At 64.2% G+C, this 23,014-nt stretch overlaps 5 protein-coding genes across 22 annotated transcripts; 2 read left to right on the top strand and 3 right to left on the bottom strand.

Annotated features, from left to right (window-relative positions):
• Positions 1-668: 668 nt before the first annotated feature.
• On the top strand, positions 669-2,535 carry BCAP31 (B cell receptor associated protein 31). Of its 4 annotated transcripts, none has more exons than XM_080635946.1 (8): positions 669-824; positions 999-1,096; positions 1,253-1,353; positions 1,424-1,568; positions 1,650-1,785; positions 1,847-1,994; positions 2,082-2,182; positions 2,264-2,535. In XM_080635946.1, exons 2-8 carry the CDS (start codon positions 1,005-1,007, stop codon positions 2,300-2,302), a joined length of 762 nt encoding a protein of 253 aa, XP_080492072.1. In that variant the 5' UTR covers positions 669-824; positions 999-1,004; the 3' UTR covers positions 2,303-2,535. The 4 variants fall into 4 exon arrangements, with proteins under 4 accessions (XP_080492072.1, XP_080492071.1, XP_080492074.1 ...); XM_080635945.1 differs by having other exon boundaries at positions 731-867; XM_080635948.1 differs by having other exon boundaries at positions 734-867; positions 1,883-1,994.
• A 60-nt stretch (positions 2,536-2,595) lies between these two features.
• Positions 2,596-5,290, bottom strand: TAFAZZIN (tafazzin, phospholipid-lysophospholipid transacylase). 10 transcript variants are annotated; one of them, XM_080635936.1, is made up of 10 exons: positions 4,906-5,290; positions 4,676-4,804; positions 4,409-4,454; positions 4,230-4,315; positions 4,065-4,145; positions 3,897-3,938; positions 3,393-3,455; positions 3,192-3,244; positions 3,007-3,084; positions 2,596-2,907 (listed from the first exon to the last, which is right to left on the bottom strand). In XM_080635936.1, exons 1-10 carry the CDS (start codon positions 5,012-5,014, stop codon positions 2,818-2,820), a joined length of 777 nt encoding a protein of 258 aa, XP_080492062.1. In that variant the 5' UTR covers positions 5,015-5,290; the 3' UTR covers positions 2,596-2,817. The 10 variants fall into 10 exon arrangements, with proteins under 10 accessions (XP_080492062.1, XP_080492058.1, XP_080492064.1 ...); XM_080635932.1 differs by having other exon boundaries at positions 4,065-4,315; XM_080635938.1 differs by lacking the exon at positions 3,393-3,455.
• Positions 5,291-5,390: 100 nt separating this feature from the next.
• On the top strand, positions 5,391-8,851 carry WDR13 (WD repeat domain 13). The gene is made up of 10 exons (XM_080635923.1): positions 5,391-5,534; positions 5,648-5,724; positions 5,871-6,114; positions 6,883-6,977; positions 7,055-7,182; positions 7,260-7,567; positions 7,810-7,990; positions 8,077-8,218; positions 8,293-8,423; positions 8,580-8,851. Exons 2-10 carry the CDS (start codon positions 5,684-5,686, stop codon positions 8,762-8,764), a joined length of 1,455 nt encoding a protein of 484 aa, XP_080492049.1. The 5' UTR covers positions 5,391-5,534; positions 5,648-5,683; the 3' UTR covers positions 8,765-8,851.
• SUV39H1 (SUV39H1 histone lysine methyltransferase) lies at positions 8,825-12,077 on the bottom strand (the record flags this gene model as incomplete). 6 transcript variants are annotated; one of them, XM_080635922.1, is made up of 7 exons in its annotated part: positions 11,513-12,077; positions 10,926-11,308; positions 10,547-10,692; positions 9,800-10,456; positions 9,561-9,707; positions 9,095-9,224; positions 8,825-8,995 (listed from the first exon to the last, which is right to left on the bottom strand). In XM_080635922.1, exons 2-7 carry the CDS (start codon positions 10,942-10,944, stop codon positions 8,865-8,867), a joined length of 1,230 nt encoding a protein of 409 aa, XP_080492048.1. In that variant the 5' UTR covers positions 10,945-11,308; positions 11,513-12,077. The 6 variants fall into 6 exon arrangements, with proteins under 6 accessions (XP_080492048.1, XP_080492047.1, XP_080492046.1 ...); XM_080635921.1 differs by having other exon boundaries at positions 8,825-9,224; XM_080635920.1 differs by having other exon boundaries at positions 9,561-10,456; positions 11,513-12,075.
• LOC308230817 (solute carrier family 12 member 6-like) lies at positions 11,178-22,926 on the bottom strand (the record flags this gene model as incomplete). Its single annotated transcript, XM_080635774.1, has 25 exons — positions 11,178-11,308; positions 11,513-11,610; positions 11,830-11,929; positions 12,413-12,543; positions 12,825-12,988; positions 13,605-13,736; positions 13,994-14,148; positions 14,239-14,434; positions 14,833-15,001; positions 16,462-16,566; positions 16,645-16,764; positions 16,859-16,957; positions 17,052-17,155; positions 17,232-17,406; positions 17,673-17,735; positions 17,840-17,981; positions 18,442-18,561; positions 18,656-18,789; positions 18,875-19,104; positions 19,354-19,484; positions 19,587-19,641; positions 20,101-20,247; positions 20,336-20,422; positions 21,162-21,403; positions 22,893-22,926. The coding sequence occupies 25 exons, from the start codon at positions 22,924-22,926 to the stop codon at positions 11,178-11,180; spliced, it is 3,264 nt and encodes a 1,087-aa protein (XP_080491900.1).
• Positions 22,927-23,014: the final 88 nt, after the last annotated feature.

The raw sequence follows: 23,014 nt of genomic DNA, 5'->3' as shown, positions 1-23,014 counted from the left end.
GGGGGGTCCCCCCGAGCAGAACCTCCCTGTGAGAACAAACCCGGTCTGGGGCTCTCCGAGAGGAGGCAGAGGAGGGCGGGGGGGTCCCCGTGGGCAGGAGCAGGAACCCAGTTCAGGGCTCTCACGAGCAGAAGGCGCCGGGGTCCCTGCGGGCACAGCAAGAAGGAGCCAGAGGGGGGCGCGGGAGCAGCACCGGGACCCGAACCGGGAAGCTCCGCTCTGGGTCCTCGCACGGATGGAGGGAGGCCGGTGCCGCTGCGATAGCGGGGCCATTGCCGCAAGCAGCGAGCTCCGGTTGCGGCAGCGACGGCCAAAAAGGGCTCCGCTACAAAGGCGCCTCACAGAGCCCAGCAGGCATCAACCCCACGGGCGCAGATCACACCTCCCACCGTGATCCGGAGACCGAGACACCGCTACAGACCCTTCCCTCTAACCCCTGGGTCAAGCGGGTCCGCACTCACTCACAGCACGGTCACCCCGCTGCTCCCTTCCGCCCCGTTCTGCTACGGTCCCCGTGTCCTCCCGCACCGCTGCTCCCGGATCCCCGCGCACCGGTTCCCGTCCACACCGGAATCCAGCCGCCGACCGCACGTTGAAGCCTCCCGGCGTCCCCTGCGCTACACCAAGTCTCTAATTTGCATAGCCACGCCCCTTCGCGATCAAGCCCTCCCGCCGTGTCTGTCATGGCCGCGGCGGCTCCTCCCTGGGTGTAGCGACGGGAAAATGGCGACGCCCACCCCCTCGCCTGTACTTCCGGCATCGCTGATTCGCTGTTGCCGTCCGGAGGGGGCGGGACTTCCGCTCCGGGCCAAAACCTACTTCCGGTAGGGGCGTGAGTGGCGGGCACGGCGCCGCCGCTGCCGGACGGTGCGAACCGGGGCGGGGGGGAAAGGACCGCGATCCGGGGTCGGGAACGGGGCGGGGATGTCCCGGTGAAGGGAAGCGGGCAGGGGGCCGCGATCCGGTCCCCATCGCTGCTCTCTCTGCCCCCCCCTCAGGCCGCCATGAGCCTGCAGTGGACGGCGGTCGCCACCTTCCTCTATGCCGAGGTCTTCCTCGTCCTCCTGCTCTGCATCCCCTTCGTGTCCGCGGCCAGGTAGGGCTGAGGGGCCTATAGGGATCCCCGGGGAGCTATAGGGGGTAATGGATCCCCCGGGGCCTATAGGGGGTAATGGATCCCCGGGAACCTATAGGGGGTAATAGGGGCTCCCCGGGCCTGGGTCCCATCCGCACCCTCCTCCTCTCCCTTCAGATGGCAGAAGATCTTCAAGTCGCGCCTGGTGGGCCTGGCCGTGGCTTACGGCAACACCATCTTCATCGTCCTCATCGTCATCCTCGTGCTCCTGCTCTTGGGTGCGTGCTGGGCAGGTTTGGGGCGGGCTCCCCATACACGCCTTGTATTGACCCCCCCTTTTCCCTATAGACGCCTATCGGGAGACCCGTAAGTACGAGGTGACGGACCGGGTGGCCCTGCAGAGCAGCCCCGGCGCCCTGGAGCACTTCCACATGAAGCTCTTCCGCGCCCAGCGCAACCTTTACCTGGCCGGCTTCGCCCTCTTGCTCTCATTGTGAGTGATGGAGGCCCGGGGGGGGGGAGCTTTCGGGTGCTGAGGGGGGGCCCAGCGCCCTGCTCACCCTCCGTCCCGCAGCCTCCTGCGCCGCTTCGTCACCCTCATCTCGCAACAGGCCGTGCTGGGCGCCTCCAGCGAGGCCTTTCGCAAGCAGGCCGAGGGGGCCAGCCAGGCCGCCCGGCGCTACATGGAGGACAACGATGCCCTAAGGAAGGTACCAAGAACTGGGGGGGGGGGGGGGGACGGGACAGGACACCCCCAAATCCACCTCAAAGGCTTGGACCCAAGCCCGGTGTCCCCTTCCCCAGCAGCTACAGGAGGCGGGGGGCGATGGGGGCAGCTCCTCCCCTACCCAAGATGAGAATGAGACGCTCAAGGCCAAGGTGGAGAAGCTGAAGGAGGAGCTGGCAGCCAGCAAGCGCAGTAAGGGCGGGGGGGGTTAAAGTGGGGGGGGGGGTTATGGGGTTTGGGGGTGACCCTGACACCCCCCCCCTTGTATCCCCCCCCAAGCCCTGGAGAAGGCAGAGAACGAGGTCCAGGCCATGAGGCGCCAGGCGGAGGGGCTGACCCGTGAGTACGACCGGTTACTGGACCAGCACGCGCGCCTGCAGGTATGGGGGGGCCCTGACACCCCCTTAGGCCCCTGACACCCCCTTGGGCCCCCCCAGTAACCCCCTCCTGTCCCCTCTTAGGCAGCCCACGATGGCCCTCGGGACAAAAAGGAGGAGTGAATGGACCAGGCACGCACCCCAAGACCTGGGGGCAGGACTCAAGGTGTTTCCAGGGACCCCCCCCCCTATATTTGGGACCCCGCTGCTCTATTGGGGGGCAGGAAGGGGTTTGAGCCCCATTTCAATGGGTCTGAGCACTCCCCCTCCATATCCTTTCCATGGCGGTCCCCCGGCTGTGGGCAATGGGACCCCCTCACACAGCTTCTGCTTCAATAAACCCATGGGATCAGGTTGGGTTTGTGTCTGCCCCACAGCTCTTTGGGGGCCCCTTTGCCCCCCAAAGCAGAGGCCACTGAGGCTTCACCCCCTTTATTGGCACCGTGCACAGGCAGTGGGTGTGGGGCACGCTATGGGGCAGGATGTCCGTCCTGTCTGTCCTTCACCTGCGCCCCATGGTGCTGCGGGGCCATGGGGCAGTCTGACCATCTGCGAGGCTGTGGGGCTGTCATCCTGTGGGGCACAGTCCCCTGCGTGTGGGGCAGACCCATCTGTTCCTCCGTGGGGCACACCACAGGCTATGGGGCGCGATGCAGCGCCCGGGCCTGGCCCCGCAGCGCCTCAAACTCCCTCTGCACAAAGTCCGTCAGCGCTTTCCTTATCTCCACCTGTGGGGCAGAGCGAACAGGCCCCATAGAACCGTGGGGCCAAGGGGATGCCCCATAGCAGCCCCACATCTTCTATGGGGCATCCCCCCAGGTACTCACCGTTGACGTGCCCTCAGCCCGGAGCTGCTCCAGGAGGGGCCGGACGCTGAATGGTCGCCCCACAACCACTGTGATCCGCTATGGGGCAGTGTCAGTGCATCAGTACCCCACCCCCTGCCCCACAGCTCAACCTGCAGCACCCCCACCCTACCCCCTGCCCCATAGCCTGTGTTGTGCTCACTCACCTGCCCCACACGGGGCACGTAGGGGCGGGTGTTGGGCAGGACGTCGTTCATGCCTGGCATGGGGTCAGCAGCCGCCTGCGTGGCCGAGCACCAGGACAGGCCCCACAGCAGGAGCCAGCCCCACATCCCCCTCCCCATAGCCCCACAACCCCCCCATCCCATTCCTCCTGCCCCACATCCCGGCCCCCCAGCCCTGCTCACCCCCATGCCACAGGGGCAGGACGACTGGGTCGAGGTGGCACTCGGCCAGGAGACGCCCGATGCCTATGGGGGGGCAAAGTGGGGGCTCTGTGGGGCTGGACAGCGCTTGGGGGGCACAAGAGAGCAGGGGAGGGGCAGAGGAGCGGGTGGAGGGCAGAAAAGGCCAATGTGGGCATCAAAGGGGCAACGGGGAGGGTGTTCGAGGGGATAATGGGGGTCAAGGAGCATTTGAGGGTGTTGTAGGGCAGAGGGCGGTGGGTGTGGGGCACAGTTGTGGGGCAGAGGAAGTGGTTGTGGGACACAGTTGTAGGACAGAGAAGGTGGTTGCAGGGCACAGTTGTAGGGCAGGGAAGGGTGGTTGTGGGGCAGAAGGGGCTGGATGTGGGGCACAGTTGTGGGGCAGAAAGGGCTGGGTGTGGGGCACAGTTGTGGGGCAGACGGTGCTTGTGGGGCACAGCTGTAGGGCAGAGAGGGGTGGTTGTGGGGCACAGTTACGGGGCTCACCCCACTTGAAGCGCACGCACTCCTGCCCCATGTTCACTTTGCCTACGGGGGGGACAGGAAGCCATAGTGGGGGGGGGGGCAGCAGAGGAGCCCCCCCAGTACCCCCACTTCAACCACGTCCCTCAGCCCCATTGCTCCCAGGCCCCCCGTTCCCGGTGCTGCCGGTACCTTCGGGGAAGACGTGCACCCAGGCCCCCTGGTTGAGCTTCTCCAGGATGAAATCCATCCCGCGCTGGTAAACGCCGTCCCCTGCACGCACCCATTTAATGCACTGGGGACCCCCCCCATAGAACCCCCCCCAACCCAGTATAAACCAGTGCCCCCCAGTCTCACCCCTGCACACGGGGACGCAGCGGCCGAGGCTGAAGAAGAGCGAATGCAGCTCCCGGGTGAAGCAGATGTCAGCGGCCGTGGGGGTCCTGGGGGGGGTGAGGGGGGGTTTGGGGGTGTTGGGACATGGGGTGAATTTGGGGGGGGGACCCCCCAAACCTGCCCCCCCCCCCCCCCCCCACCAGCGCATCTTGTGCAGGCTCCAGACGTGCCGCAGCTTCAGGGAACCTGGGGCAGGCGACAAAGGGGGGGTTACTTGGGGGGGACCCCCATAGAGGAGACCCCCGTGCCCCCCCCCTTAAATCAGACACCCCCGCAGAGGCCCCCAGAGACCCGCCCCCCTCAAACCAGGGCCCCCCATTGAGACCCGCAGCCCCCCCGCAGGCCCGAGAGCCCCATTGCGACCCCCAGTGCCCCCCCCTCAAACCGGAGCCCCCCCCCGGCCGTACCCCAGAGGTGGGGGTCGTCCATGCAGGACTGGTGGTTGGAGAGGGTGAGCAGGGGGGTGCGGGGCCCGCGCCGCTCCACGAGCTCGTGCAGCACCTCCGCGTTGTGCACGCGCAGCCGGTTCAGGTACCCTGGGGGGGGGGGGGGGCTCACGGTGACCCCCGTGATCCCCCCCCTCCTCCCTGCGGCCTCCTCCGCCGCTCCGCGGCCTGCTCCGGCGCGCGGCACTCACGGGTCCAGACGCAGCTGTAGGTGCCAACCAGGCCGGTAACGATGCGGCTGGCAACGGCCCAGGGCAGCGGCTGCCCCGCGGGGAACGGCCACCTCACGGACAGCGGCATGCTGCCATTGCGGGGCACCGGGGGGGGGGGGGTGTCACGGAAGGACCGGGATCCGGACCGGGGCTCCACTGCCCGCCCCACACATCCCCCTGGCGTAAAGCGCGCTCCCGTGCGTCGCAAACGTCGCGCAGCGAGTGCCACCCCGCCCCCCGCCGTCAGGCGAGCGCGGCTCGTTACAGTGGATGGGTGCCGTCAAGCACCGCGCGATGTCGCAAAGTTGGAGAGCTGGGGGGCTTTTCTGCCGTTAAGAGCTGCGTGATGTCGCACCAGAAGGGAGGGAGCAAGCCCCGCCCCCTTCCCGCGCTCAGCCAATCCTCACTCTCACCACGCCCCCCTCGGGGCATGGCCCCGCCCCCCGTCACCACGGCAACGCCCGGCGCCATTTTGGCGTGAGGCGGCGGCCGCCATTTTGGAGGGGCGGGGACCGCGGCCGGACCCGGCCCTCGGCGGCTCCGCCCCGGCCCGGCCCGGCCCTGCGGGGACCCGGCGGCGGGAGGCGGAGGTGGAGTGGGACGGGCAGGTACCGCCGCTCGGGCCCGGCAGGACCCCACCCACCCCGCACCCCGGCACGGGCCCGGCCCCGCTTCTGACAGCGGCCCCCGGGCCCGGCCTCACCCCGCTCCCCTCCTTTAGGGCCCCCACGGGGCGGCCGCCGCCGCCGCCGCCGCCATGGCCGCTGTCTGGCAGCAGGTGCTCGCCGTGGATGCGAGGTGAGCCCCGGGGGTTCCCTGGGCATTGGGGGGGTGCCCTGATGGCTGCGCTCTGTCAGGCCCCGTATCCCCGTCATGGAGGACACCGGTTGCCCGGGTCACTTTGCGGGGGGCAGGAGCCGGTACCCGGGTCTCGGTGTCCGCAGGTACGCTGCCTACCGCACCCCGCGCTGGCCGCAGTTCCGGACCCAGTACGTGCGGCGCCGCAGCCAATTACTGCGGGAGCAGGCGCAGGGGGGAGCCCTGGAGGGGAGCACCCGGCGCTGGTACCTGCGGGTGCGGACCCGGCTGCTGGCCCAGCGCTACGGGGCCCTGTCCGAGCAGAGCAGCTGCCGGGCCCACAGCAGCAGCGCCCTGCGGGCCAGCCGCACCACGCTGGACCGCATGGAGGTAGGGCCATGGTGGGGGGAGGCCTCGTTGGGCTCATGGCAGAACCGCATGGAGGAGAACTGAGGGGTGGCAGCAGCCCCAGACCAGAGCCCCCCCCCCCCCCCGTGTGCTGGGCTGCATCCGAAGGAGCCTGAGCAGCAGGGTCCTGCCCCTGTGCTCTGGTGAGGCCGCACTCGCAGCACTGGGTGTAGTGCTGGGGGCCTCAGCATCGGGACATGGGGCAAGGGCAAGGCCAGGGGAGGCCGTGAGGATGAGCAGGCGCTGGAGCAGCTCCCATAGGAGCCAGGCTGAGAACATTGGGGCTGGAGAAGAGAAGCTGCGAGGAGAGCTCAGAGCGGCTGCCAGTGTCTGAAGGGGGCTACAGGGATGCTGGGGAGGGATTTGTCATGGAGCAACAGGACAAGGGGTGATGGGTTCAGACTGGAACAGGGGAGATTTAGACTGGATTTAAGGAAGCTCTTCCCTGTGAGGGTGCTGAGGCGCTGGCCCAGGGTGCCCAGAGAAGCTGTGGCTGCCCCATCCCTGGCAGTGTTCAAGGCCAGGTTGGACACAGGGGCTTGGAGCAAGCTGCTCCAGTGGAAGGGGTCCCTGCCCGTGGCAGGGGTTGGAGGTGGAGCAGCTTTGAGACCCCTTCAACCCAAACCAGGCTGGGGTTCGATGGTCCTCAGGCCTGCAGGACGTGTCTGGGGGGGGGGCTGTGGGGTCCCAGCACTTGGGCTGGGATCATTCTGGGTCTGTTGCTCCCCACAACTCTTTCCTCTCCCCCAGGACTTTGAGGACGACCCACGGGTGGCGCGGGGCCACCGACGCTCCCTCAGCCGCGGCTCCCACCCTGGGGTGCCCCGCGGGGCCCCCGACGAGCGGTGAGCACCCCTGGCTCCCCTGGGTGCTTGCTGGGGGGGGGGTTTGGGTGCTGATTCCCATCCACATCTGTCCACAGCCCCCCCGGCGTGGTGCCGACCCCGCTGGCAGAAGCAAGCCGCGCCATGGCCGGGGACACCACCCTGAGCGAGAACTACGCCTTTGCCGGCGTCTACCACGTCTTTGACCAGCACACGGACAGCGCCGGTAACTGGGAGCGCACTGGGAAAGGGTGGGTTTGACCCTGGGGCACCCCAGCACTGACGAACACCGCGGTGGGGCAGTGCCGAAGGTGCAGTTCGCGCACGACGACCGGCACTTGCTGGCCTGCTGCTCGCTGGACGGCACCATCTCCGTGTGCCGCTTGGCACCGGGGCCACCGGCGGTGCTGCAGGTGCTGCGGGGACACGGCGGCGGCGTGGCCGACTTCGCCTGGTCCCTCTCCAACGACGTCCTGGTGTCGGCTTCCTTGGATGGAACCCTGAGGCTCTGGGCTCCGGCCGACGGGCGCTGCATCCGCCGCGTGCCTGACCCCGACGGTGCTGCCTTGCTCTGCTGCGCCTTCCAGCCACTCAACAACAACCTCACTGTGGTCAGTGGCACCCCAGCATCTCCCCAGGACCCTCCCCACACCCCTCAGTGCATCCCTCATGTCCTGGACACCCAACCACTGCCTCCCCCTGCTCACTGATACCCTCCACACACCCCCCATCTCATCCTGTACCCCCACATCCCCATCCCACCACTACCCTCCATCGCCGCAGCCCACCCGGAGGGGCTGGGGGGGACAGACACACATCCCCATCCCACTGGGGTGTCCCACCACCTTCCCAGGTGGGCAGTGCCCGGCACATGGTGCGGGTGGTGAACATCTCCACGGGGAAGCCGGCGCGGGGCGGCGCGGGCCGATTGCCCGGGCGGGTGCTGGCGCTTTGCTTCGATGCCCCCGGCCGCATCCTTTGGGCCGGTGATGACCGCGGCTCCGTCTCCTCCTTCCTCTGTGACCCTGGCACTGGTATGTGGGAGCCAGAGAGGGTGCTGGGGGAGGGGGTGTTTCTTTGGCAGCACAAAGGTGCTGAGCCCCACTTTGTACCCCCTTAGGGCGGCTGACGAAGGCCTCGCGCGTGGTGGTGCAGGCGGGAGGCTCCATCACGTCGCTCTCTGCACGGGCCTGGGCCAGTCGTGAGGCCCCTGACCCTTCGCTGCTGGTTAATGCCTGCCCTGACCGCCTGCTGCTGTTCAGGTACGAGGGGGACCCAAAAGCAGGGTTCGGGGGGGGCGGAGAGGCAGCAGCTCCACTCCCTTTTGTCCCCACAGGGTAGTGGAAGAGGAGGGCTCAGGGGCACCAGGGCTGAGGCTGCGGCGCAGCTTCCCCACAAAGCATCGGGAGCAGCCGCTGCGAAGCTGCTTCTGTCCCCTTATGTCCTTCCGGCAGGGAGCCTGCGTGGGTACGTGGGGGGCACAGGGCTCCGTGGGAGGGTGGCTGTGGTCATGTCTGGGGGTGCTGAGGTGAACGGGGGGTAGGAGTGGGGGGAAAGGAACATGACAGGCACTGGGGGGGTGTGGAACATGTCCCAACGCACCCCCCACCCCTGTCCCTGCAGTGACGGGCAGCGAGGACGCCTGCGTTCACTTCTTCGACGTGGGGCGCACGGCGCGAGCCACGGTCAACACGCTGCAGGGCCACGGCGGGGCCGTGCTGGCCGTTGCCTTCAACTGCGACGAGAGCCTGTTGGCCTCCAGCGACGCCACCGGCACCGTCATCGTGTGGCGCCGCCAGCACGCCTGACACCCCCCCAGCTCCCCTCACGTGTCCGTCCCCCCCGGCACGGCACGGCACGGACTCCCCTCAGTGTTCAACAAGCGTGTTTGCCTGCGCGCTGCGTGGCTCAGAAGAGGTACTTGCGGCAAGCGGCAGCCCCGCACTTGCACTCGATACGGCCCCGGGCGCGGGGCGAGCCCCCGACTGCCAGCCCAAAGTTGGAGTCCATGCGGGTGCTCTCGGCATCCACTGGGTCCACTGTGGGTGAAAGCACAATGAAGCGGGGCGGGGGGGGGGGGCTGGTGCCCCATCGCACTGGGCTGAGCGGGCTGAGCCATGGGGCAGGGGGGCCGGTACCGTGCATGTTGTAGTCGAAGGTGAGCTCCTCGCCGGCGCGGATGAGGCGGGTGGCGAAGAGCGCGATGCGCGGCAGCCGCTCGTCCAGGTTCTCGATGAACACGTTGTACACCTGCAGGTTGGGGTCGCACTGCGGGGAGGCGGAGCCCCGCCCACAACCATTAAAACCACGCCCCCCTCGCGCTGCCATTGGATAAGAGCCCTTCCCCCCAGTGGGCGGTGCCAAGCAAGCCACGCCCACTTCCCACCACAGCGAAGGCTGCTGACCAATCAGCCCCTTCCATTAAGGAAGCCCCGCCCCTGACATAGGCAGAGCCCCAGTAAAGCCACCCACCCACCATATGAAGCCCCACCCACTCCCATAGATAAGCCAACCGTGTACCCACAGGCCCCGCCCCCCGGAAGATGAAGCCCCTCCCACTTGCCCATATTAAGCCACCTTCTGACACCCCCGCCCCGCACTCACGCTGTGATTGACGAAGTGGGAGATGTTGCCGTAATGCGCCGCGTCCACCGTGTACACGTCCTCCACGTAGTCCAGGTCGAAGAGATACGTAGCCCCTTGCCGGTCGTAAACCTGCCCCCGGCGCTCCGCCTCCTCCGACGTGATGATCTGGGGCAGGACCAATGGGTCACAGCCCCGCTCCCCCCCCAAAACACCCCCCCTGCCCCCCCAAAAATGCCCCGTCCCCCCCCGCCTCTCACCTCCCCAACGTACTCCATGACGAAGCTGTTCTTGCGGATGCGCTCGAGGGTGCGGACACCCCACCCGCGGCCGTTGCCGGTGCGGAAGATGCAGAGGTCGTAGCGGATGCCCTTCTGCACCACGCGGTTGGGGCAGTCGGCGCCGCAGCGGCACCGCGAGTTGCACTCGTAGATGGGCAGCCCCGCTCGGATCCGCACCTGACCCGCCTCGTTGTAGGCGAACTTGTGGTGGGAAGCACCGGGGCAACAACCGCCCGCGGCCTCCGCCATGCAATCCTGACACTCGCAGCCGACAGCCACCGGCGTCAGGTTGACACCGGGCCCCACCTTGTACTCGTTGATGTAGACGAAGTCCCGGGGGGGCCCGTGCAAGTCCACCTCGTTCTCCACCGTGATGCGGCCTCGGTGGCTGCGGGTGCTGTTGAGGAGCTGCTCCCAGTGCCGCAGCGCCCGGCGCTGCTCTGCCTTTTGCACCAGGTAGGAAACAGCGCGGGCAGGAAGCCCCCGCGGGCCGGGCTGCACCGGGCCCCCCGGGGCACGGGCCAGGTCCTGATGCAGCTGCTTCAGCAGCCCCCGGCAACGCAGGTTCTTGCGGGGCTCCCACGAGTTGGCGGCCTCGGGGTATCCCCGCCACTTCACCAGGTAGAACTCCTCCTTCTATATGGGGGGGGGTCACACAGGAAGCTCCTAAAGGTCCCATAGGGCGTAAGGGGGACAGCAGGGGCTGTGGTGGGGGGGTTCACTCACCCGCACGCGTTTGTAGTCGCAGAGATACTCGACCTCGAAGTCGCCCAGGTTGCGGCGGGTGATGCCCAGCGCCCGGCACTGCAGCTGCTCCAGGCGGCACAGGTCCTGCAGCTGCGGCCATGAGGACTTGCAGCACACGGAGCACGCTGGGGGGGGGAAGAACCGCGTTAACGCCAGGGAACGAGGAGGGACAGAACCGACCCCCCCTTTCCATCACCGCCCCCCCCCCCACAGGTCCCGGTTCGGTCCCGGTTCGGCTCCGTTCCCCTCCCTCCCCCCCCCACTTTTCTCCCGCCAACGGTCGCCGCGCGCCCCGCGGGAAAAAAGCGCGGGAAGCGGCGCCCCGCGCGCGCTCCGGTTCCCGCCGCCCCGCGCGAACCTTTTAAATTTTCCGCCATTTTCTGCCGCTGCCGAAGTTTTTTTTTTTTTTTTTTTTTCTTCCTTTTCCTTTTCCCTTTTTTTTTTTTTTTTTCTTCACTTCCGCCCGTCCGGCAGCGCGGGAGGGGGCGGGGCTTCCCCGCCTCCCACTGCCGCTTCCTTCCAGCCCTCCCCCTATTGGCTGAGGCGCCGCTTCATTTGCATAACGCCCGGCAACCCCCGCGCTGCTGCGGCTTCAAGCTCATTAAAGCGCTCATTCAGTAATTAGTGAGGCCTTTATTGCAAGTGTGGAGCAGCGGATGGGGGGGGTGGAGCCCCTCGGTGGGTCCAGCTTGGAGCGCGTTGGGGGGGGGGGGCTCAGTCGTCCCACTCGGTGTCCTCGGCCTGGGGAGGGGGGGGCCGGGCAGGAAGAGAAACGTTAATTAGAGCGTTAATTAGCGCCTTAATGAGCACGTGGGGACGGCAGCGCCTTTGTCAATGCATCAGGTTGAGATAGAGCCCCGATGTGAAAGCCCAGTCCTGTTTGAACGTTGGGATGGGCCATGGGGGATGATGGGGAACTCTGGGAGCAGGACCAGGAGCACTCACCGGTACCGGTGCCGGATGGGTCTGGTCCCTTCCCGGTGGGAGCGATGTCCCGGTGGGGCTGCAGGACAGGAGTGAACTGGGACCAGCGGCTGATGGAACTGGGAGTGGAGAGTCCAAGGGGGCTGGCAAAGGCCTGGATCTGGACTGGGAGCGGTGGTGCTCAACTGGGAGCACTGGGGTCCGTACTGGGATCCTGCTTTAGCTCAGGCTGGCATTTGACTGGGAGCCTTAGAGTCCATACTGGGAGCACTGGTGTCCATACTGGAGTACTGGTCCATAATGGGATCTGACTTGGAGAGCAGTGGCTTGGTCTGTACTGGGAGAGCCGCTGGGTCCATACTGGGAAGTGCAGGGACCGTACTGGGATCATGCTTGAAGAGCTGCGGCTCAGGCTGGAATCGTACTGGCAGCACTGGTCTGTACCGGTGCGCTCAGGGCCCAGGGCTGTCCCCGTCCCCTCCGCGCACCAGCAGCACCGGTCCCAGCCCTTCTGTCAGCACCTCCAGGAACTCGAGGTCTGCCCCATGTCAAGGACCTGCCCCACAGCTCCATGGCTGCCCCATGGCTGCCCCAGTGACCCCTCTGCCCCACAGCTGCCCCATTCACCCCTTTGTCCCACAGCTGCCCCATTGACCCCTCTGGCCCACGGCTGCCCCATTGACCCCTCTGGCCCATGGCTGCCCCAGAGCTGCCGCCCTCTGTCCCATGGCTGCCCCACAGCTGCCCCACAGACCCCTCCACCCCACGGCTGCCCCTCTGACCCCTTCTTTCCCACATTCCTCACCCTCCCCATTTCTATTGTCCTATCCGCCCCCCAGTTTTCCCCACCGCCCCCCTGTTTCTCCCCCATTCTCCCTATTTCCCCCCCCCCATTTCCCCCCCTCCCTTCCTCCAGGATACAGTTGTCCAGGGGCCGGGGCCCGCGGGGGGGCGGGGGGGGCAGGTCCAGCAGCACCAGACGGGCCCCCCCCGAGTGCCGCCCCAGCACCTCGTTCAGCCGCTCGGCCGCGTGCATGCGCCGCACGTTCCCCCTGACCAGCAGGAACCAGTACAACCGGTCAGCACCAGTAACCCCCCCTCCCCACATGGCCCAGACACTCCCTGTGGCCCTCAAACCAGTATGGGTTTGGTGCTGTCCCAGTATGGCCCACAACCCCCCCAAGTGCATCCCAGTATGGCCTTGAGCACCCTCCCAGTACATCCCAGTCCCCCCACTCACGGGCTGGGTCCTCGCCGGGGGAGTCCTCCCTCTTCCTCCTCCTCCTCTTCCTCCCCGGCTGTGCTGGGGGCCTGTGATGGGGTGAGGCGTCACCGTGACATCACGGATGACATCACCGCTGGCATCGTGGTGGGTGTGACATCACGTGACATCACGGATGAGGTCACCTGCGCCTGCCGCATCTGGCGCAGCATCTGCGAGCGCTGCTCCATCATCAGCGTCCGCTCGTAGGTGTAGGCAGAGACGTCGCTGTCGTGCTGCCGCGGGGAGGACCGGTGGTTGGAGGGGTGACAGCGGGGCAATGGGGTGACACCATGGTGTGGGGTGACGCCACAGCATGGGGGGGACACTGAGGCAATGGGGTGATGCCATAGCATGGGGTGACACTGTGGTGTGGGGTGATGCCATAGCATGGGGGGGACACTGAAACAATGGGGTGATGCCATAGCATGGGGTGACACCAAGGTGTTGGGGTGACACCAAGGTGGTGCTGGGGTGAAACTGAGGTGGTTTTGGGGTGACAGTGAGGTGTTGTTGGGGTGACACCAGGGTGTTGATAGGGTGACACCAAGGTTGTGTTGGGGTGACAACAAGGTGTTGGAGTCACAGCAAGGTGGTGTTGGGGTGACAGCAAAGTACTGATGGGGTGACACCGTGGTGTTGATGAGGTGAAAGCATAGTGTTGATGGGGTGATGCTGTGGTGTTGATGGGGTGACACTGAGGTGTTGATGAGGTGAAAGCATAGTGTTGATGGGGTGATGCTGTGGTGTTGATGAGGTGAAAGCATAGTGTTGATGGGGTGATGCTGTGGTGTTGATGGGGTGACACCGCAGTGGTGGTGGGGTGACGCTGTGGTGGTGTCAGGCTCTCACCAGCTCCACAACATGGGTCTGTGCAGGCAGCCCCCGGCGCCGGGCCACAGCCTCCAGCAGCCGGCGCAGCCTCACGCTGTTGTCCTCCAGCAGTGCCACCGTGAACAGCCGCACGCAACACCCACGCCAGGCCTGTTCACCCCCAACGTTCAGTGGGGTGACCCACAGCACCCGCCCCACAGTGCCCCATAGAACCGCCCCCACAGCACTCATTGCTCCCAGAACCATCTACCTGACTCTCACCACCCCATAGCCCTCCCCAGCACTCCCTAGGCTCCAGCACCCACCCCATAGCTCTGCCCAGCACCAACCCCACAGCCCCCCCCACTACCCCATAAGCCCCCTATCACACACCGCAGCACCCCATAGCCCCCCCCAGCCCCACATACCGGGTGCTGCCGCAGCAGGAGGGGCAGGAGGGTGAGCAGGCGCCCATCGCCCACCACCCACCAGACGTCCAAGGTGCCCCCCGGTGCCCCGGTCCCCAGCGGCCCCTTGGCCACCAGCAGTGCCCGGGCCCCGGACCCCGCCACCCGCAGCAGCTCTGGAGATAGCGGGGGAAGATCAAAGTGAGGAGTTGTGGGGCACAGACGCCCCCATACCCCCCCCCCATCACCCTTTGTCCCCTCCTTACCGACGAATCTCCGCGCCGCCGTGGGGTCGTGGCGCCGGCGCCAGCCGTGGGGCCAACCCATGAGCACGGCGTTGGGGCGCAGGGCCCCCAGCCCGCAGCCCTGCACCAGCGCCGCCAGCCCCGGCCCCCGGCCTGGTGACACCAGCACCTGAACGAAGCCGCGGGCCCCAGCCCCTGCCAGCTCCTCCCGCAGCACCTGCAATGGAGGGGAAGGGATCAGCTTAAGGGGGGGCACCCATAGGGAGACAGATCTATAGGGACTCAATCCCATAGGGAACCAGATCTATAGAGACCTGACCCCAGAGGGAGCCAGCTCTATAGGGACCTGACCCCATAGGGACCCACCCCCATAGGGAGCCAGTTCTATAGGGACCCGACCCCATAGAGAACCAGTTCTATAAAGACTGAACTCTATAGGGACTCAGCTCTATAGGGACCCACATCTATAGGCCAAGCCCAAAAGGGCCTGCAAACCACCACCACAGGGACCCACATCTGTAGGGCCCTACTCCCATAGGGATGCATCCACTCCCATTAGGGATTCACTCCCATAGGGATCCAACCCATAGGGACCCAGCCCCACAGGGACCCCACCTGCTCGGCAGCGCGGGCGCGGGGCTGGTCGCGGGGCAGCTCCCCGGGGATGACGGTGCCGACGACCGTGAGCCCCTTCCCGGCCTGGAGCTGCGCCGCCAGCGCCAGCACCTGCGGCTGCGTCGCCCTTAGCTCCTCATCCAGCTTCAGCAGCACCAGCAGCTGCGGCCTGCGGGCACAGGGGCGCAGGGGTGGATGCGCGGCTCCCATCCGTCCCCATCCCCATCCCCAGTGCTGCCGCTTAGGGCTCGGTGTTAACAACTTCATGGATGATCAGGATGAGGGGATGTGGAGCAAGGGCAAGGCCAGAGGAGGCCGTGAGGATGAGCAGGCGCTGGAGCAGCTCCCATAGGAGCCAGGCTGAGAACATTGGGGCTGGAGAAGAGAAGCTGCGAGGAGAGCTCAGAGCGGCTGCCAGTGTCTGAAGGGGGCTACAGGGATGCTGGGGAGGGATTTGTCATGGAGCAACAGGACAAGGGGTGATGGGTTCAGACTGGAACAGGGGAGATTTAGACTGGATTTAAGGAAGCTCTTCCCTGTGAGGGTGCTGAGGCGCTGGCCCAGGGTGCCCAGAGCAGCTGTGGCTGCCCCATCCCTGGCAGTGTTCAAGGCCAGGTTGGACACAGGGGCTTGGAGCAAGCTGCTCCAGTGGAAGGGGTCCCTGCCCGTGGCAGGGGTTGGAGGTGGAGCAGCTTTGAGACCCCTTCAACCCAAACCATTCCATGATTATGATTCCATGACCGAGGGCACCCTCAGTATGTTTGCAGATGGCACCAGGTTGGGTGGGAGCTGGAGGGCAGGAAGCCTTGCAGAGGGATCTGGCCAGGCTGGGGCCAATGGGGTGAGGTTCCAGAAGGCAAAGTGCTGGGTCCTGCACTTGGGCCACAACAACCCCCTGCAACGCTCCAGGCTTGGGCAAGAGCGGCTGGAAACTGCTCATGGGAAAGGATCCGGATTGATGGAGCTGAACAGGAGCAGCTTGTGCCGAGGCAGCCAGGAAGCCACCAGCATCCTGGCCTGTACCAGCACCAGTGCGGCAGCAGGGCCAGGGCAGCGGTTGTGCCCTGCACTGGGCACTGGTGAGGCTGCACCTCGAATCCTGTGTTCAGTTCTGGGGCCCTCACTACAGGAGAGACCTTGAGGTGCTGGAGCGGGGCCAGAGAAGGGCAATGGGGCTGGTGCAGGGCCTGGAGCACAGTGTGATGGGGAAGGGCTGAGGGACCTGGGGGGTTCAGTCTGGAGAAGAGACCTGATGGCTCCCTACAACTGCCTGAGAGGAGGATGGAGCCAGGAGGGGCTGGGCTCTGCTCCCAAGGAACAAGGGATGGGACAAGAGGAACCGGCCTCAAGCTGCACCAGGGGAGGTTTAGATGGAGCTGAGGAACAATTCCTGCCCCAGAGGGTGCTCAGGCATTGGAACAGGCTGCCCAGGGCAGGGCTGCAGGCACCGTCCCTGCAAGGGTTCACACACTGTGGAGACGAGGCCTCAGTGCCATGGGTCAGTGGTGGCCTTGGCAATGCTGGGCCAAGGACTTGGTTATAAAAGTCTTTTCCAACCTGGTTGATTCTGTGACTGTTCTATGATTCTCTGACCCACAACTGCCCCACACATCACCCCATAGCGCTCACCTCCAGCTCGCAGCAGGCGGCCGCCCATCCTCTAAGCGCAGGAGGGCAAATCGTGCGGCGCTGAGTGACAGACCCCGCAGCCCCTCACCCCACTCGCTCTGTGCCCTATAGGAGGGTGATGGGGAGGAGATGGGTGACCCCAAAACCCACATGGGACCCCCCCCCAACAGGTACCCCACTTACCCCCGGTACTCCAAGTACTTGTAGGCAGTGGCACCGATGCCAAGGGCGAGCAGCCCACAGTACCAGCAGGCAACAAGCATCAGCGCTAGGCACAGCCCCGCGCCTGCCAGCGACGCTGCCCTGTGGGGCGACCATCACCGTGGTATCGGGGCTGCCCCACGGGTGGCTGTGAGGTGCAAGAGGCGGGGGGGGGGGGGTTGGTGTGGGGGCTCACCAGTGATAGAGGCGACAACGAGGGCTCCATCCTGGGGTGGGCAACAACCCTTGAAGGGCACAGGCCAGGTTCAGCCCCAGGTAGGAGGTGAGCCAGAAGCTGTTAATGAATGAGAAGAGAGTGATGGGTGACGCCGTGTGACGTCATCGTGATGTCATGGGGTGATGATGGGGGTGGTGGTGCATCAACACACACGGACAGGACGGGTGACAAGAGGTCAAGGGAACCCAAGAGGACACCGAGTTCAGCCACGGTCACTGTCGCTGCCAGCGGCCAGAGGCGCCCACGGCCCAGCGCCTGTGGGGACAGAGCCACGGCAGTGAGACGGTGACAGCACGGTGACAACAGGGACACGGTGACACCGGGTACTCACCTGCGGCAGCGGGAGGGCGCGGGTACGGGCCAGGCCCCGCAGCAACCGGCTGCCTCCCAGCAGCGCCTGCAGCCCGGCCCCCGCCGCCGTCAGCACGGCCCCGGCCAGTGGCACCCATGGGGACGGCCACGAAGCCACCCCGGCCACCGGCGTCCCCCGCAGTGATGTGCCGAACCTGGGGGGCAATAGTGGGAGGTTACAGGTAGCACCCAGGGACATCACTTGGACATCGTGGACACTCTGGGGATACCGGGAACTCCCTTAGAGACCCCCCCAGAACCCACTGGGGACATCCCCAGGGACCCCATTGGGATGTTGGAGACCATAGAAACCCCCCAGGGGACATCAGTAGGGACAGTGGGGACCCCATGGGGACAATGGAGATCCCCCCCCGGAACAATAGGGATCCCCCAGCAACACCATCAGGGACCCCCCACTCACTTGTCCCGCAGCAGCTGCCCCTCGATGGAGGCCCCCAGCAGCAGGGCCACGCTCAGGTCTGGGCTGTCAAGGAAACGGCCCCCCAAAAACCAGCCCTCCCCCCCCCCACTCTCACCCCATACATGGGGTCTCTGCTACATAACCCCCTCCCCCGGACACCCCCACACCCCCCTCCAGATGTTGGGGTCCCCCCCAACATGGGGTGGATGCAGGCCAAGGTGGTGGCCAGGGCAGCCCCCAGGCTCCCAGCTGGGACGGAGCTGGCGATGTCACGCAGTTCCCCACAGCGGCTGCAGCCCCACAGCACTCCTGCGCCCCAAACAATGCCGTGACCCCCCCTTTATTCCATGGGGTGCCCCCACCATGTCCCCTGGGAACCTGGAGGCCTTGAACTCCCCCCCCCAAATACCTGGATCCCCCCAAAAAACAGGGTCCCACGTGGAATTCTGGCCCCTGCCCCAAGCACCAGGGTCGTGTCCTGCCCCCCATGACTTGGGTCCCCCCAAATATGTGGGTCACCCCCCAGACACCAGGGTCTCTGCCCCTCAAACACCAAGATCCCCTTCAAATAACTGTGCCTCCCCCCCAACCCCCTGGTTCCCCCTCCCAAACACCCAGTTCTCCCAGAACACCAGGGTGCACCCCAAATAACTGTGTCCCCCCCCCTCCCAAAACCCCTGGGTCCCACTTGGGAGTCTTGAGTGCCCCCCAAAACCCTTGTTCCCCACAATGTTGTGGCCCCCCCAATGCCCATGGTCCCCACACTCACCTGAGGTGATAGGCAGGCTGAGCCCCAGCAGCACCCCAAATGAGGAGTCATCATCATCACCCTCTTCCTCACCCTCTCCTGCTCCCCCCCGCACATCAGGGGGACGGGGCCACAGGTTCTCTGTGGGGCAGGACACGCCTGGGTCCCTCCCACCCCCATCCCCATTCATCCTTAGGGTGTCCCCACACCCCACATCTGCCCCATATGGACTCACGTGCCAGCAGGTGGGTGCTGGGTCCCGGGAATGCCACCCGTGTGGCTCCTTGGGTATTATTGCTGCCCATGCTGTGGGGCAGAGCTATGGGGCAGGGCTGGAGGCAGCCACCAGGCTGGGCGGGCAAGCAGAGTCTTAGGTGGGGGGTAAGATGCCGGTTAGTGCGGTGCAGCACGGTGTTTGGGGGATAAAAAGGGGGTTTGGGGGGGGAAGACTCACGGGTGCGGGGGGCCCCCCATGATGGCAGCGCGCAGGGCCCCTGCCTGCAACCCCATCAGCGCCAGCACCAGCCCGGCGGGGCCCAGCGTGGCGGCAGCAGTGGGGGCCGGAGTGGCGGCAGCCCCCAGCCCCAGCAGCGCCAGCAGCACGGCCCCGTATCCGCGCCCATTGTTCAGGCGCCGAGTGCGGCCGCGGCCCGGTAGAACGGCGGCCCCCGGGGCCACGTACACCTATGGGGAGGGAAAGGACACGGCCACCGGGACACACCGATCACCGGAGGCCACGCCCACAAGATGAAGCTCCGCCCCCTTCATAAGGCCACGCCCCTCAGAAGCGGCTTCCGCCGCTTTATTATGGCCCCGCCCAGTCAACCACGCCCCCAGACCAATGCAGTTGCCCTACCGAAGGAAGCCACGCCCCCTCCCCGTAACCACGCCCCCTCCCCGGTCCCTCCCCCTTAAAGGGACCGCACCACGCACCAGCAGGATCTCGGCGGCGCCCAGGACGGCGGCGGCAGCGGTGAAGGCGGCGCTGAGGAAGGCGCAGAGCCCCACGGCACCCCCGGCCTCGGGGCCCAGAGCCCCCGACAGCAGCCCCAGGGGGCAGCCCCCTGCCAGGCCCAACCATGACATCAGTGGGGGGCTGGGAGGGGGGGGTCTACCCCCCCTCCCAACACTTTACCCCCGCACTTGTGTGTCCCCCCCACACTCACGGGGGTCAAGTCCATTGGTGGCGATGGCGCTCAGTGACACGGAGGTCAGTACAGCCTGGGGAGCGGGGGTTGTGACCTCTGACCCCCCATTGCCTTTGTGACCTTTGACCCCTTTCCCATGTGTGACTTTGGGACATCCCTCATCACGCCAGGACATGACCTCTGACCCCTTGCACAGCCCCTAACGTGACCCCTGCCCCAACATGTGCGGCAAACATGACCCCCCACCCACACATGACCCCAGGACTCGACCCCTGACCTCACATGAAGCCCCAAATATGACCCCTGACCCCACATGCAGCCCCAAACATGACCCCCAACCCACACATGACCCAAGGACATGACTCCTGACCACCACACACAGCCCCAGATGTGACCCCTGACCCCACACACAACCTGACATGACCCCAAACCAGACATGACCCAGGTGCAACCCTGCTCCAGGACCCCCGACCCCAGCCATAACCCCACATATGACCCTCTGACCCCAAATATGCCCCCTGACCCCACTCACGCAGGCACTGAGCAGGAGGCCGATGGCACAGGCCTGCAGCACCCCTCCAATACCAACCACCCAGGGCAGCCGCAGCACCAGCACCAGCCCCAGCAGCGTCTGCAGCGCCGGCACCGCCACCCCTAACAGCGTCCCCAGCACCCGCCGCTGGGTAAAGAGGGGACAAACACATATATGGTCAGTGTGTGGGGAGCATAGGGGAACCCCCATGGTCACCTCATTGATGGTGCCTCACCGGTGTGTCACTGTCAGGGCTGAGGGCGCTGTATTGGGCAATGCGGCGCAGCATGGCCGGGACACGGGGACGGGTTGCCAGTTCCTCCTGTGTGGGAAACAGGGGTATTAATCACAGAATCATATAACAGTTTGGGTTGGAAAGGACCTTAAGATCATCCAGTTCAAACCCCCTGCCATGGGCACGGACACCTCACACTAAACCATGCCACCCAAGGCTTTGTCCAACCTGGCCTTGAACACCGCCAGGGATGGAGCATTCACAACCTCCCTGGGCAACCCATTCCAGTGCCTCACCACCCTCACAGTAAAGAATTTCTTCCTTAGATCCAATCTAAACTTCCCCTGTTTTCATTTGAACCCGTTACCCCTTGTCCTGTCACTACAGTCCCTGATGAAGAGTCCATCCCCAGCACCCCTTTAGCCCCCCTTCAGACACTGGAAGCTGCTCTGAGGTCTCCACTCAGCTTCTCTTCTCCAGGCTGAACAGCCCCAATTTTCTCAGCCTGGCTCCATACAGGAGCTGCTCCAGCCCCTGAGCATCCTCGAGGCCTCCTCTGGACTTGTTCCAACAGTTCCATGTCCTTTTTATGTTGAGGACACCAGAACTGCACACAATGCTCCAAGTGAGGTCTCTGGAGAGCAGAGCAGAGAGGCAGGATCACCCCCTTCGACCTGGTGGTCCTGCTCCTTTTGATGCAGTGCAGCCCAGGATACGGTTGGCTTTCTTTGTGTGAGTGCACACTGCTGGCTCATGTTCATTTTCTCATCAATTAATGAGAACACCCACATTAACAACCCCCTTTTAACTACGGGGCAGAGCTCACCTCGAAGAGCGCCAAGTGCCGGTCACACGCGAGCCCCGCCTCCGAGGGGGCGCGGCGAGCGGAAGCCCCGCCCCTTTGCCGGGAGGGGGCGTGGCCAGATGGAGGGGGCGTGGTCGGCTCGCTCGGGCTGGGGCTGGAGTCGGAGCGGGGGGGGCGGGAGCTGGACGGGGAGGGCGGCTCCGGGCTGCTCTCGGACGGGTCGGCCCCGCCCCCTCGGCGAGGCCCCGCCCCCGACATGGCCACTGCGGGGTGGGGGGGAGAGAAGAGCCGGAATCGGGAGAAACAAGGCCAGGAATTGCAATAAACCGGTATTTTATAGGAAAATCGGCTCTATTTTGGGAAAATACAGCTATTTCTGAGGGAAAAAGTGCGATGTGGGGAAGAACACGGATATTTTTCCTCAAAAATCTGAATTTTTACACTTAAATAATGACCAGCTGAAAAAGAAACAAAAATTTTAGGGAGGGAATGCCTGCTTTAGTCCACTTTTAGGAAAAATGGCCGGTTTTCGGGAAAATAAAGCTACTTCTGAGGAAAACCAGCCGGTTTAGGCAGAAAAGTGGCCTTTTTTGTGTCAAAAAAAAATGATTCTTTCGGGAAAAATAGCTATTTCAGGAAAAAAATAGCTATTTCTGAGGGAAAAAGAGGTATTTTCAGGGGAAACATGGATTTTTTCCCCCTTTAAAACTGAAGTTTTAGGGGAAATAGGCATATTTTGGGAAAATGCTGTTGTTTCTCAGGGGAAACGTGGATTTATTCTTTTTCCCCCAGGAAAAAAAGAAATTTTTAGGGAAAAATTGTAATATTGAGGAAAAAAAGAAACCTGTTCCAAAGAACCCCAACTATTTTAAAGGTAAAAATGGGTATTTCTCTACAAGAAAGGGCATTTTAGGGGTAAAACAGCTGTATTTGGGGATCAAACAGTGATTTCTGAGGGAAAATGAACAGTTTTGGGGCAAACACGGACTTGTTTTCCACGAAAAAGGGCAAAATAAGGGGGGAAAATAGCCATTTTGGGGAGAAAACAGCTATTCTGGCATTTTGGGGGAGAAAACAGACATTTTTGTGGGGCAAAAACCAAACCAAACCAAACCAAACCCCTACCCAAAAATACCACATTTGAGGAGAAATTTTTTTTGAGGGGACAAATTATAGTGAAATAAAAATTATTTTGAAGGGAAAAGTGGAATTTTTGAGGAGAAAAGAGAGGTTTTGGGGCAGGACCCACCAGTATGGGAGGGGAGAATCTCATACCAGGGAAAACACTCTCCTTGCTATGGAAAAAAGGCAATCTTGAAGGAAAAAAAGGTCATTTTGGGAGAAAACCAGGCACTTTGAGGTAGAAACTACAGCTCTGGTCTGGAATGGGACGCTCTTGGGGGAAAAAAAATGGTGTTTTGGGGAAAAACACCTCACTTTGAGGGAAAAACCTGACACTGAGGGGAAAAGTGATGCATTGAGGGAAAACTGTTGGTTTTGGGGGGAAAATGACATTTTTAAGGGGAAAAATGCTACTTTGAGGGGAAAGCTGATGATCTGAGGAGAAAAACTGATGGATTTGGGGGTAAAATGATGCTGTGAGGGAAAAATGTATTGGGGGGGGGGAAATGATGCCTTGAGGGAAAACCTCTGGTCTGGGGGAAAATCAGTGCCTCCGGCCGCTGTTTTGGGCTGAAATGGGGAGATTTGAGGAAAACCGACCCTCCCCGCCCCACCTCCTGAGGAACCCACCCGCCTCGGTGTGTGGGGAGGTTAAATCCACCATTCTGGGGCAAAACCCCCCGATTTCCGAGCTTCCCACCCCGCTCCCCTCTTGCACCGCCGGCTTTTGGGGACAAACCGCCCCTTTTCGG

This window comes from Psittacula echo (genome assembly GCF_963264785.1).
Source record: "Psittacula echo genome assembly, chromosome: 28".
Lineage (NCBI taxonomy): Eukaryota > Metazoa > Chordata > Aves > Psittaciformes > Psittacidae > Psittacula > Psittacula echo.
The sequence above is the reverse complement of the archived record's forward strand: the minus strand, read 5'-3'. Positions and strand labels throughout refer to the sequence as shown.

Excerpts from the sequence above, each read along its gene's own strand:
- TAFAZZIN (XM_080635932.1), bottom strand. The coding sequence starts at position 5,014 with ATGCCGCTGTCCGTGAGGTGGCCGTTCCCCGCGGGGCAGCCGCTGCCC. Across the intron at positions 4,316-4,408 it reads AGCCTGCACAAGATGCGCTG|GACCCCCACGGCCGCTGACA; the intron begins GTGGGGGGGGGG and ends CACCCCCCCCAG. Across the intron at positions 3,456-3,896 it reads GTGCGTGCGCTTCAAGTGGG|GCATCGGGCGTCTCCTGGCC; the intron begins GTGAGCCCCGTA and ends GCCCCCCCATAG.
- WDR13 (XM_080635923.1), top strand. The coding sequence starts at position 5,684 with ATGGCCGCTGTCTGGCAGCAGGTGCTCGCCGTGGATGCGAG. Across the intron at positions 7,568-7,809 it reads TCAACAACAACCTCACTGTG|GTGGGCAGTGCCCGGCACAT; the intron begins GTCAGTGGCACC and ends CCACCTTCCCAG. Across the intron at positions 8,219-8,292 it reads GACCGCCTGCTGCTGTTCAG|GGTAGTGGAAGAGGAGGGCT; the intron begins GTACGAGGGGGA and ends TTGTCCCCACAG.
- BCAP31 (XM_080635946.1), top strand. The coding sequence starts at position 1,005 with ATGAGCCTGCAGTGGACGGCGGTCGCCACCTTCCTCTATGCCGAGGTC. Across the intron at positions 1,354-1,423 it reads CCTCGTGCTCCTGCTCTTGG|ACGCCTATCGGGAGACCCGT; the intron begins GTGCGTGCTGGG and ends TTTTCCCTATAG. Across the intron at positions 2,183-2,263 it reads ACCAGCACGCGCGCCTGCAG|GCAGCCCACGATGGCCCTCG; the intron begins GTATGGGGGGGC and ends GTCCCCTCTTAG.